General features: G+C 40.7%; 1 protein-coding gene across 1 annotated transcript; it reads left to right on the top strand.

The window, feature by feature from the left end:
- The first annotated feature begins 6,724 nt into the window (after nucleotides 1–6,724).
- LOC111227974 (secreted acidic protein 1A-like) lies at nucleotides 6,725–13,453 on the top strand. The gene is made up of 6 exons (XM_022753733.1): nucleotides 6,725–7,253; nucleotides 10,819–10,958; nucleotides 11,181–11,249; nucleotides 12,441–12,492; nucleotides 13,272–13,308; nucleotides 13,382–13,453. The coding sequence occupies exons 1-6, from the start codon at nucleotides 6,725–6,727 to the stop codon at nucleotides 13,422–13,424; spliced, it is 870 nt and encodes a 289-aa protein (XP_022609454.1). The 3' UTR covers nucleotides 13,425–13,453.
- The last annotated feature ends 805 nt before the right edge of the window (nucleotides 13,454–14,258 follow it).

Here is a 14,258-nt window from a genome sequence, read left to right as displayed (position 1 = left end):
ACAGGGCCGCGTGTCACGCAGGCAGTATGTCCACCCTACACTGTTAACATGCCAAAATGAAAACACACATGCCACACAGCCAGTGTACAGTGGACTATTAGGGCCACATTGAGGGAGGAAAAAATCTAAAATTTCAAGCAGCCTTAGCTTTTTAGCCTCTCATAGCTCACTGTTGTGGTCTTGGTTTCTGCTCCACAACCTTTTTCATCAGCCTCATTTCCAGTGCCAGCTGTTTCAGAGACACATCTGTAAACAGCCTCTGTCCTCTACCTGCTGAGCATCAAAACAGCAGACAGACTCAGTCAAAGAGCAGCTGGTGAACATAGTGAAGCATTTAGTAGCTAAAGAGGAGCTGGTGACCAAACACAGAGAGGGAACACTGGACTGAGATTCACCAGGTGAGACAGACTCCACTGCACTTGGATCATCATGTTGATTTATGACTGTGGATGTGGAGATAAACAGCTGTTTACTGACACATTCACCATAACAACTTTACAGGGTGATAATATTTTACATGCTGTTTTCATCTTTTTCTGCTGCCTCCATGTGGCCAAACGGTCAATGACTGCAGCTTTAATTTTGATGAGGCTGGACTGACGACATTATAGTCAGAGTTGAATCCACATTTTAAATAAAGGTGCAAAATAAATCAAAGCAATACAATCAACAGTGGACTACAACAGTATGTTAGTAGGTAGAAAGGTATAACCGTAGGAGAGACTAAATAAGACGCTGATATCATTTGATGTCCTGTACAGTACCTTTACCTATTCATTGTTTAGATGTGATGTTTTTATGTTGGGGTCATGGTTTGTACATTTTTGCATTTTCTATGTAAACCAACATGTACCATTGTTTTTATTAGACTATGACTGATACTGTTCTTTGTCAGGATTCATTCAAACTGCCACAGTCTTAATAAACAGTTTGTCTACACTGTGACAATGAGGAGACAACTTGTTTTGTTCTTCAACTCTCATCTTCAGCTCAACAGATGCACAGGCTCTCTCTCTCTCTCTCTCTCTCTCTCTCTCTCTCTCTCTCTCTCTCTCTCTTCCTGAAGATGAGAGGTAAATCATAAAGTGCTTTGGGTGAAAGTGTTAAGCTCTATAAATTCAGATATGTAGCACTGACTCACAGCATGTCAGCAGAGCAGCAGCAGCTTAATAAAGATGGACGTAGCCTCTGTGACATCACCCATGGGTTTCTGAAGAGCAGTTTTGAAGCTCAGAGTGAGCTAATCTACTGTTGTCATTTTTGCAGGGTCTGACTCCGCCCCTAACTCCCAGCTAATCCAAAAATGGACAAAGAGGAGGGGCATGTGTTGTTCATGCTGGTTTGTGGCAAGCATACACTCACCCACCTGTCACTCAAAGAGGTCATGCCTACAATTCTAGATAACTTTAACAGGTGAGTTATATAAACAGGTGTCATGAAGGAAGAAATTAGCTCTAGAGACCAAAACTGTTTTTGTACCAGGCTGTAAACATGTTTATTTCTGCTGTAAAGTTGGACATTTTAACATAAGAGTCTATTTGGACTGACTCACTGTTGGAGCCAGACTCTAGTGGTCATTAGAGGAACTGCAGCTTTTGGTTCTTCATTGTTGGCTTCATTTTTAAACCTCACACAGGTGTTGTAATGTGATGTGTTCAGGTACAGAACTGATTGTAGGATCAGCACACACTGTGATTCCGTGTGTAAAAAGAAGTAAATAGATTTTGAAGTGTAAAAAAACTCTGAGTTGTTTAACATACATACAGTGTATACAGTAAAAGCACAGCTGGAGTGATTGAAACAGGAGTGTATTTGTTCCATCAGATATGTGTAGACACACTGTGAGGTGCACACTAACTGACAAAGCTAACAGGCTTAAGCATGTATAATGTTTACCATGTTATATTTGCTAATTACCACTAATCACAGCGTAGAGCTGAGGCTGATGGGAATGTCATTAATTCTGCAGTTATTTGATCATAAACCAAAGTACTGGACATGTTAACATGTTGACCTGATGGTGGCGCTAGAAGAAAACTCAGAGGATCATCAGAGTTATTACAACCAGCACGTAAGATGTCTCATACTCAGCTCAACTATGGTGGACACCCATTGTGGGATATTGTCAAGTAGAAATTATTTAACATGTAGTTTACATTTATTGCCCCAAGCAGCACTTGCAGATAAAAACAACACAGTCAACCCAGTTTTTGAATCCTTTACATATTCATATTCCAAAATGTAGAGTCGACTGTTTCCACAAACACCTTCACCTTCAAAAACATGAGAGCAGCTTGTTTTTTCTTGTTTTTGTTGTCTTCCAATGATTTATCTTGACGTGTTTTCCCATCTCTGACATCACCACTGTGGTTACAGGTGCAGCCCTTTACCTTCATCCTTATTGTGTTCGCTGTCTAAGCTAATACAGGAATCAGGAACTTGCTAGCCTGAGAGTCAACCACAGATGATAGCACCTTTAGGCCTGTATCAACTGACAGCATAGAGCTCCTGCCTCTGACTTAGACCTTCTCCAACTGGTTAGAGAGGTGACACTAAGATTTCTTTTGGAGCATATTTCAAATAAGAGATCTCAGAATCATACTGTAGCCTAAAGTTCTTAAATAAACTGCACCTTTACAAATGGAGGATATTCTTACCACTCACATTTTGATCTTTTTTCTTTTTGTTAATAACCGTCCATTACCTCCCTGTAACTGTTTTAACTGACCTCACTGTATTTGTATTGTTGTATCTCCCATGGTAAATGTTTCAGTTGATTTTTATTGTTGATTATCTATATTTATTTATTTGTTTTTTTTATTTTTCATATTTTGTAATCTCAGCATTGTTTTAAATGCAGGTCACCCTTGCTGATTTCTCTTAAATAGAGTCTTAAATAAAGGTTCTAATGTAAGTGTGTGTGTGTGTGTGTGTGGGGGGGGGGACGGGACGGGACACAGCAGGATACCTCCAGGAGAACCACAGAAAAAAGATTTATTAGTTCATTACAGCAGCACCACCATCAGAGCTTTAAATTAATGTGCTAACTCCCTTTCACACACACACACACACACACACACACACACACACACACACACACACACACACACACACACACACACACACACACACACAGCTATCCCCTGTGGTAACTGTATCGTGGAAAGTGATGTCCCTCTTTAGACGGTCCTTACATGGACAGAGCCTGGGCTGGATGTGCCTCTGGATCAGATTCAGGGAGGCGAATGAATCCTGCTGAGGAATGTCAGATCTGATGATGAATGGGTCGATGCAGTGCACTCGCTGTCATCTCTTCACCTCACAACACCCTCTCCGACACCTTCAATAACACCCATTCTTTGACTTTTTTCTCTTTATCCACACATGTTGGAGTTAAATGGAGTCAGGGTCTTTAAGCAGGGGTCAACATCTGCTCCCAGCTACAACAGTGTCAGATATGCTCCAGGTATTTTTGCAAGCTGATGATAACTGACATGTTTTCTTTAAGACTGCACAGGGAGCAGGAATTAAACAGTAGTGACAGTTAACTAAATGGGTCAAGTGGGTCAGTGCAGGCAGAGTCAGTGGTCCAAACTAAGAGAGAAGAAATGTCTCTGGCATGTCAGAGCTCATCTCCACTTTCAGCCACTTTGCAGTCTTCATCTCGATCTGATCTCCTCTCTCATTCTGTCCTTTGCTCTTTCCAACTCAGCTGTTCCTCACTGCCACTAGTCTGTCACCGTTAAAAACTTCACCACCAACCTGCTCTCCAACCTGTGCTGTTGCACCCAGCGTCTAAAGCTTTAAATAGGCACTGATACTGGTGATGATGTAAAATCTAATCAGTTAATACAAGGATGAGCCTCCTCTAAGTGAAATGCACTGGGATAAGATTTGTTGGTTATGCAGTCATCTAGGGCACCTGTTTTGTTAGACCGAAGGTCTACGTGAATCTAGACCAGGTCTAGACCAGGTCACAGGTGGTTTCTCTTCACGTTCTCCCTGGTCCGGTCAGAGCTGTGACATCTTCCAGTACTTATGATGTCATTGACTTGGCTACTCAGTTTAAAGTGAATTGCTGCAGGTTGCTGCTCATGGTGTCACACATTTATCCCTAACAATGTTTGTTCAACACACTGTGCTCGTAAACTTTAACACTGACATGCTGTAGCTCTCAGAACTACAGGAAGAGACTGTCTTCTTCTACTTCTTCTACTTATTAAAACTAAAAGTACAAAGATTATGGATCATTCAACCAGGACTGTTTTTACAATAATGTCAGTGAAACCCTCAACAAAACCTACTGACAAAAAAATCTAATGTCAAACCCATGAAGAACTGGGCCAAATCTCTGGAGTGAACAAGGTAAATGTTTGAAGTATCATTATGTGTTATCAAGTATATAATGAGGTTAATGGAGTGAGAACACTATGGCTGCCTTCACAGCAGTGTGCAAGACCAAGTGGAGTGCATGTATTTATTGAGTTTAGTTTGGTTTAGCAGGTGTTTCAGAGGTTCCTGTCATTAACCTCTTTCTTCATGCATGTATAGGTGAGAATTGATGGGGGTGTGGGATACTGTGCTGGTCCCACACAGACAGAGCCAGGGGGGCTCGCATTACACTGACTCTGACAGTGTTCAGTTTTAAATAGAGCAGTTGTCAACCCCACCCCAACCCCCCACCCCCCACACAAATCCATCTATTTTGGGGGCAGCGTGTAGGGGGAGGGACAGACAAGAGATCAGTATCTGAGCTTGGCCTATATGCTGGGTAGTGCATATACTCTGGCTGCATCAGCATTGACGGTGATACTGTAGGTATAAGACAGAATTTGTTAAACATGTTTTGAAAATGCCTCAGTTCCTGAGAGCAATAGTCTAAGGCCTCACTGTGCCCACTACACACTGCAGTGTCCACTGCACTCAACAAAGCAAGCTCTTAGTTATTCTTAGAGCTGAAGATGTTTGTCCTGAGGGCAGCGAAAGGTCCTGGAGTCATTAAAATCTAAGGGATTTATCCTACCATGACTGTGCTCAGCAGATTTCATGGCTATCTGCCCACTAGAGGGGATGTTAGACGGGTTATCTCAGGTCAGTGTATCTAGGAATACGTTCCATTGGACAATAGTGCAGAGCATCACTAATGTTCAAAGCCAATGTTAAGTGCCAATGCAGGAAGTAGTAACCTTTATGTAGCAAGGTGGATGGTAATGGGGTCAGTTCACTGTAAACATATATATCTTAGACCGGACCACGACAGAAGAGGGGTCAGGCCTGGGTCTGACAATTTGTATCCCAAAACTGACAATCTGACATTCACTCTCACCGTGTTTGGCCAGGTGTGTGGAGGTGGGAAACAAGGAATTTAAACCTCTTTTTTCATTCTGTCACTTTCCATTCGTACACACTAACACAACGCCATGCATATCTTTGAGGAGGAAACGGTCTGACAAAATAGATGTTATTTTCCTTTAAACAATGACTATGTTTTGCCCCTTGTCAATCAATGTCCTGTTTGACAGCGTCAGATATCTTGTGCGTAAAGTCATCGCTTTGACTGGGGGATGGTAGAACAAGAATGCTTCCAGAATGCAAAGGGTTCATCCCTACCATCACATTGGACCAGACTTCATGGTGTTACTGAGTTATTAGGATTCTCCCTGAATTCACCATGAATATCTTAGAAAAAATCCTAGAAATACATTTATTTTTCAAGATACATGAACCTTGATTGGATGGTTGGTCTATGGAAATGCTGGACCTGTGGTACTCTAGTGGAAAGGTCAGGGAGTCACTTAACTCCTTACTAATCATTTTCTGAAAGCATAAATATCTATACCACAGGTCATAGTTTAGATACCTAACTTTGCACCACTGCATTGGATGGACGGACAAACTAATTCCTGGGCCCTGTTGCTAGAGGGGTAAACTGTTCAGCCACCTGCTGCAAAAGGAAGATGATGTGAAAAAAAATCATCAGTCTGTAATGGGAACAACTTCACTTCCAGTGTCCTTCTAGCTCCATGACAAACCATCCTTCTCCTTTCTCTCACAATATATGGTAATTGCTGCCAGGGCCTACTTCTGCTGGGATCCTCTCTAGTGTTAAGCTTAAACATCTGTTCTAAAGTTAAACTTGAACATTTGATGATGATGGAAATCACTCCCCTCTCTGAGTAACTTAACTTATGGATAGTGCAGGCCTGCCCACCAGCATTTGCCCCTGTCAGTCAACCTGACTACCCCCCTTCTTCTCAGCTTACCCCATAGGTTGGTCTCACTCTTTTTCTGTCACTCTCACATTAGTCCTGTCTGTGTCCCCAGCATTGACTAGTTACTGACGGTGCTCCTCCCAGCTTCTTATTGCAGTCTTAACTGATCACCCGAGTGCTTCTCTGGACTAAGAGACACCCTGTCTTGTTGCTGTCCTACATTGAAAGGGAGAACTCCTGTTTTCTAAGGATCATTTTTTCCAAGACTTGGGAACAAGTGTCTGGATCTCAGCTTGGAGTATCGTCTCTACACTGGACCTTGTCTGTTGGATGCCATTATAACTGGTGTCCATTCCCTACTGTAGCGGTCTATCTGAGTGTTTGCACCTGTGAGTGGGTTTGAATTTGCGAGGTTGTGTGTGTGCGACAAATAGGCATAGAGCAACGCTGCTGGACTCCTGCAGTGATTCCAGGGTATTTTCTCTCTTGTCGGCCCGGTCTTGGCTGTGAACATGGCTTCATTGAGAAGTTTGATTCTTGCAGTGCTTCTTGCGCTGCTCTGCTCCTTCCACACCCCGCTGGCTCCCACCGCCAAGGCACAAGATCTGCCTCTCCGCTCTGAACAAGGTCTGGTGGCTGATGATGATGATGATGACGATGATGATGACCACGACGATGATGACGACGACGACGACGATGATGACGATGACGACGACGACGACGATGATGATGATGACGATGATGATGATGACGATGACGACGACGACGACGACGACGATGATGACGATGATGACGACGACGATGATGATGACGATGATGACGACGACGACGATGATGATGATGACGATGATGATGATGACGATGACGACGACGACGATGATGATGATGACGATGATGATGATGACGAGGACGACGACGACGACGACGACGATGATGACGATGACGACGACGACGACGATGATGATGATGATGATGATGACGACGACGACGATGATGACGACGACGATGACGATGATGACGATGATGATGATGATCATGAAGGTCAGTCACATTAAACATGCAGCAGTTTTTCATATACCTTTGTCTCTTTCTGTGTTAGCATAAATGTTAGCATATAACATCTGCACCTGAAGCACATTGTAAACAGTTAAAGCATCAGCTGTCACTGAACGTTGATGACATCATGATATTAGTTCCAGATCAGGCTGTGATTGGCAGCTCAGAAACAAGGCTACACCCGCATTATTTTAAAGTCCTAGTGTCAGTGCTGGCTGATGCTTTGACGTGCAGTTGGCGATGCGTTTCAGGTACAGACGTGTGCACGTACACTACAGGACGGTGTGTGAAAGGGGAGGTGCTAAGACAAAGTTAGCCACTCCCCTCTCATTAACATTCTTACAACCTCATCATCTCTTTGTCGGTTGTTATGTTGATGTCTCAGAGCTCATAGGTAATCAAAGTCCCTCCTCCACCCCTTTCCAGCTGTCCATTTCCCTTGCTGTCTCTGACACTCTGTTCTTTTCCCTGCTTAACTAGAGTTATGAGCACTCTGGGGAAATTGAACTGGCCCATCTGAAGTCCGACTGTCCGAAGTCCTTCGTACAGTACGCTAGATATGAACTTGGGGACTACAGAAGCATTGATTTGAGAGAGAGAAAGAATGAAAAACCAATTTCACACAAACCAAGCCTGACTTGGGAATCAGTCATTGGGGTCACTAGTCTGAGATCTTTTGATTTGTGTTTCGTTTGAAAGAATGGTTCCTCCAGAATGGTTCCTCCACTACCATCTTCCTTTCTCATTTGTTTTGGATCAGACTGACCTGCATTTGTGTCTTTATGTGAATCTACAGAGAAAGAAAGAGAGACAGTGATACTGGGGGGTGGGTTGGGGGGTTTTGGGGTGCTAGAGAAACAGACAGAGGGAGAATGAAGCGCGAAGGGAGGTGCAGGAGGGCCACTATCTAAATTAATTAATTTAAAAGCACCAAGAGATGCAAAGTTTCTCTCTTTCTCCATATCTCTCAATCTCTTTCTTTCTCTGTGGAGCATTCATGCTGCTGTCTGTTGAAGAGGCGTGTCATACAGAGAATTTAGTTTTCAGGTCTGGTGTGTGCACTTGTAAAATTGCTAAACAGAGATAAGATAATAGACTAACTTTCAGTGTATCTATAAACATTGTAATAATCATACTTCTTTTTATTTTCTAAAAGCTGATGTTCTGAACCATTAGATAAAACACTTCAGTAGCTTACATTAATGATGAATATTTGTTTAGCGTTTGATGCAGTTTCCCCTCAATTTGCTGCTTATTTGGCTCTGATATAATTGATACAAATATCTGAGTCATTTGTGAAACTAAGCTAAACATATTTGTCCAACTGTTCATTTGTTGTGAAACGTAACAACAGTGTATTTTTCTTCAGGGAGAGAGTGTCTGGGAAAAGAGAGAAATGTCTCTATGTGTAGAGGAAGTAAGAGAGCTACTACTGTCAGATATCATATGGTCAAGAGATGAAATGGTTGTATCTGCGTTTCTCTTCTTCTTTAGTTAAACTGTGAACTTTCATGATGTGACAATCACCACTGTCCATGTGTCTTTAACCTACTTTCATTCATTAAATAAATCAAATGATCAAAAACTGTTCAAATGTAAATCTGTTCAACCAAACACAGATGATTTGTAGAAGTGCATGGGCATGTATGAATGTTTGGTCATGTGACCTGTACAAATGTCATGTAACCTGTATGAATGATTGGTCATGTGCCCTGTACGAATGTTCGGTCATAAGACCTGTACAAATGTTTCGTCATGTGACCTGTGTGAAGGTTTGGCCATATAACCTGTACAAATGATTCGTCACGTAACTTGTACGAATGTTTGGTCATGTGATTTGTACAAATGTTTGGTCATGTCACCTGAATGAATGTTTGGTCATGTGACTTGTACGAAGGTTTGGTCATGTAACTTGTACAAATGATTGGTATTGTAAGTATGAATGTTAGGTCATTTGACCTGTACGAATGATTGGTCACGTGACCTGTATGAAGGTTTCATCATGTAACCTGTATAAATGATTGGTCTTGTGACCTGTATGAATGACTGGTCATGTGTCCTGTATGGAGGTTTGGTCATGTGGCCTGTACGAATTATTGATCATTTGACTTGTATGAATGTTTGGTCATGTAACCTGTACGAATGCTTGTGACCTGTATGAAGGATTGATCATGTAACCTGTATGAATGATTGGTCTTGTGACCTGTTCGAAGGTTTGGTCATATGACATGTATGAATCTTTAGTCATGTGACCTGTATAAATGATTGGTCATTTGACTTGTACGAATCTTTAGTCATGTGACCTGTACGAATGATTGGGAATGTGACCTGTATGAAGGTTTGGTGATGTGTCCTGTATGAAGATTTGGTCATGTGACATGTATGAATGTTTAGTCATGTGACCTGTACGAATGATTGGTCATTTGACCTGTATGAAGGTTTGGTCATGTGGCCTGTACGAATGATTGATCTTTTGACTTGTATGAATGTTTAGTCATGTGACCTGTACGAATGATTGGTCATGTGTCCTGTATGAAGATTTGGTCATGTGACATGTACGAATGTTTAGTCATGTTACCTGTACGAATGATTGGTCATGTGACCCGTATGAAGGTTTGGTCATGTGATTTGTACGAATGTCTGTGACCTGTACGAAGGTTTGGTCATGTGCCCTGTACGAAGGTTTGGTCATGTGACATTTATGAATCTTTAGTCATGTGACCTGTATAAATGATTGGTCATTTGACCTGTACGAATGTTTGGTCATGTGACCTGTATGAATATTTGGTCATTTGACATGTACAAATGTTTGGTCATGTGACCTGTACAAATGTTTGGTCATGTGACCTGTATGAAAGATTGGTCATTTGACCTGTATGATTGTTTGGTCATGTGACCTTTACAAAGATTTGGTCATGTGACCTGTACAAGGACCAGAGCTACAAACAGCTGTGAGTATCTGCTGACCTAAGCATGTTGTATGAATGAATGATGTTCTATGAATGTGTGTGTGTGTGTGTGTGTGTGTGTGTGTGTGTGTGTGTGTGTGTGTGTGTGAACTGCATGATAAAACATTACTTGTAGTTGTTACTGTTGATAACTCATGTATTTGCTTTCTTATTGTGTCATATTTGTGTTAAATCTTTACATTCAAACCGCATCATCAGATTAAAACTGATTAAAACTAATTAAAACTGATTAAAACTAAACTAAAAAACTGATATTTAACCATCAAATAATATGTAAAATACACCACCCATTACACTAACATACTGCTTAAAGGTTAATGCATAAACAATTATTTTCCACTAGCTAACGTTATCATGTCTACTGTAGCAGTCACTAATGAAAACAGACATGTAACATTATGTAGCACCAAGATACTTACACATCGATATCACCTATATATTTTATATTTTGACATTATATGGACTTCTGCGTCACTACGCTACACTATATTATCAATGGTGTATTGTGATGTAGCATTGTTGAGTACTAGAGCTCAAAGTTGTATATTTACTATCAATATTATGATATTATGATTATGCAGACAATGATGATGACGATGATGATGATGACGATGACGACGATGACGACGACGACGATGATGATGACGATGATGATGATGACGATGACGATAATGGTGCTTATCACAAGGGTTCTTTGTGCTCATATTGTGAATTCTGTGAGGTATGTCTGAGATTACATTAGTGAAATGAAATCATAAACTTGTACCTTCACAATAACACATCACATTGTGCAGCAATGGGAACCAACTGTGTTAAAGATTAACCAGCTGGGACTTGTTTGATTACGTGTTGAAATAGAAGGGCTGTCCTCTACATGTGTCCTCTCAGTTATAAACCTCTGTTGTGATCTGCTCTCCTGTTAACTGACTGTGTCTTCTTCCAGCACTGTGACAGCTGTGATAAATGTCCCTGTGAAGAGGGAGACAAGTCTGAACACTGTGATGAGTGCAAGGTGAGAAAATACACAATAATCAACTATCAGGTCCAAAATTCAGTTTGTCCAGTACTTAGGTATATGACCAAACACCTGCTGTGTTTACTGTGTTGACTGGCAAATGTTAACACACACAACTGAAGTGGTAGACATTGTAAACATTATACCTGTGTAACATCAGCATGTTAACAGAGGTACAAACTCCCAGGACCATGAGTGTGGCTGAAAACTTGAAGCCTCAGGATTCTGACCCAAACAACCTGATCCAGAACTCATACACAGACACATAATGCAGAATAAAACCAACATCACACAAACATACAAAGGCTTTTCCAACAGGACATCTGTCTAAATGTAAATGATCAAAGTTCCCCTCCATCTGTCTAAAATCGTCAAATGTCAGTGAAGCTGTTTCTCAGGATAGTGATGATGAGTGGCTCAGTCTGTCCAACACTTTCACCACTGTCAGGGGAAAGTTTCTCTTCAGCAGCACCTTGAGGCCTGACAGGGTATCTCCACATCTAATGACTGTTTTTACTTTGCTGTGAATATTCACGGCACCAAGACTAAGATCTTTCGTCAAAACTGGACACTGTTCACACTTTCCACCAAAATGTCAACTTGCACATCTCAAGCACCATAAAATTAGCATGTAGAGTCTGAGGAACCACCAGCCATTACTGCTTAGCTTGATGTGACACATTAAAGTTATTATGTATTAAAACCTGAACAAAATTTAAATCGAAGACAACCTACCAGCCCTGATCAGCACATGGTGGGTGCACATTATACTTCCTCAATCATTCACTTTAACATGTCGCCTCTCTTATGGAAGCACACAACTGCCAGAAAAAAGATGGATGAAATGTCATAGAAGATTAAAAATAGTAATGATGGCACCAAAGACTGTAAAGTCATAATTATATGACACAATATATCAACATTTTGAATTTGTATTTAAAATGTCAATTTATTTGAACATTTTATTTAGACTTTTACATTAAAATAAAATGATTTTACTTACAAAGTCAAAGTTTTGATATAGGTTTGATTTACCATATTTTTATATTTGTCATTCTGAACATTTTTTTGCTGACAGAAATGGGCTTCCATACATATGGACATATGATATACAGATTCTTTTGTAGCTGTATGACTATGGAACTGTTTACTCTTACATCAGTCACTCTGTTGGGTTCTCGTTTACAGATGTGCAGTTTCTGCCACGTGTGCCCTGCTTGCCAGACTCTGTGCCAGCCTGGTGAGTGAGAAACACATTTATACAGAAGAAAAGTTTCTTACTGCTCATTGAACTCGTCACTTCTGTTATATAACAACATGCTGGGACCTGAGACTTGACTCGTAGTTGTAAAGAGAACAGGACCTCCTGAACCACAGTGATAACTGAGGGCTAGGTAGAGGGGCCAACAGTAAGGTCAACAGATTTTTTTAAATGAAAACCGGGGACATTCCCAGTTTTAGTTCATCAATATATTATTAAAATATTCAATGTTTTTATCTATGAAGTAAAAATGGGGGGTGGTTCTGGTTTCATGTATTTTGACCATGGTAATTCTTGCACTTTAATAAACTATGGTGAAGGCTGACTGATACAATTAGTAGGGTTGCAAACTGTCTTGCAAAATAGACCTATGGAAGCATCCTGTAATTGGAAACTAAAAGTACTGAACTGATACTGGACTTGCCATATTTTTGAAACTCAATTCATTGAAAATCTATGCAAGATAAATATATTACAGGCTAGACTATTAAAAGAAAAGAAAAAATTGTTTGGATAATTCTGTGTTGATGGTATTAGCCTCATTTCTACAGCTGCTATAGCTTGGAGCCAGGCCTCTCTGTTGGCTAAAACAAGCTGTCCCTGGAAAACAGGGATGTCACCTCAGCCAACAGGACCTCCCACAAGGGAGGTTAGGGTTAGGGAGGTTTGATGTCAACAGTAGAGTGTGATATGATGTCAGTGATGAGAAATGTCAGATTGTGGTGTGATGGCTGACCGACTCTGTGTTCTTTCTCCAGGAGGTTTTCTTGATGAAGTGACTGGATCAATCTACAAGTAAGTCTCATTCACACTGAACTGAAACCTGTTCAGACCCGTTCTGTGACCTCTGTTTTCTCTCCACCCGCAGGACTGTAGCTGACGTGTTTGATGATCACGATGATGACAACTGAACCATATCTCGCCACCATGTGGCCAACTGATGTTTCACCTTCCCCTCTGATTATTATACTGTTATTTTTGTCTTTTCCTTGAGAACATTACACGTTTGCTCACCAATAGAAATAACTGAATATATTTGTGTACTGTTGTTAACTGACAAGTCAAAGTTATACTTTGAAGGAAAATGATATATTTGAAGTCATATGTGGATATGTTCAATAAAAAGATGGGACATTTTTACTGATTGATTTATTGATGTTAGATTGGCTATTGAACTGAATGTTTGAAGCGCTGGATTCTTCTTTAAGACAACACACTGTCTGAAGAAAACAGGACTTTATGAACAGCACAGAAATACAGGGGATGACTCTGAGGACTTTGACTTTAACAACAGTTATGCATGATCTAAATGTGATGTTATAAAGACAACAGATGATCATATTCTTCACATGTGATGAAACATTAAGACCTGAGGATCTAAAATGGCAGGGACCAAAATCCTGCTGTTTGTTCACTAAAGCTCAAACAGGGTTCTGGAAAGGGTTCAAATATTCGAGTATCTATGGTTTGAGGAAATATACAGCTGGAGAACTCCATCATGTAAACCTACTTGTTCTGTCCTGAGGCTCTGGGGCCGGTTGCACAAAACACCTTAAGTTAAAGTGTGAGTCACGGTTCTTTAAAGTGTGAGTTACGGTTTCCTTAAAATAAAAGCAGTTGCAAAAAAGACCCTTAAGTTTCATCTTTAAGGTTTCCTTAAAAATGTTCACTGAAGTATTTAAAGTTTTCTCCTTATCATAGTCTTATACTTAAGAAATCATTTAAAGTCAGCTAAACCATTGCAC

Source organism: Seriola dumerili, unplaced genomic scaffold (genome assembly GCF_002260705.1).
Source record: "Seriola dumerili isolate Sdu_G_001 unplaced genomic scaffold, Sdu_1.0 BDQW01000192.1, whole genome shotgun sequence".
NCBI classification, from domain to species: domain Eukaryota; kingdom Metazoa; phylum Chordata; class Actinopteri; order Carangiformes; family Carangidae; genus Seriola; species Seriola dumerili.
This window is presented reverse-complemented; position numbering and strand designations above follow the sequence as displayed.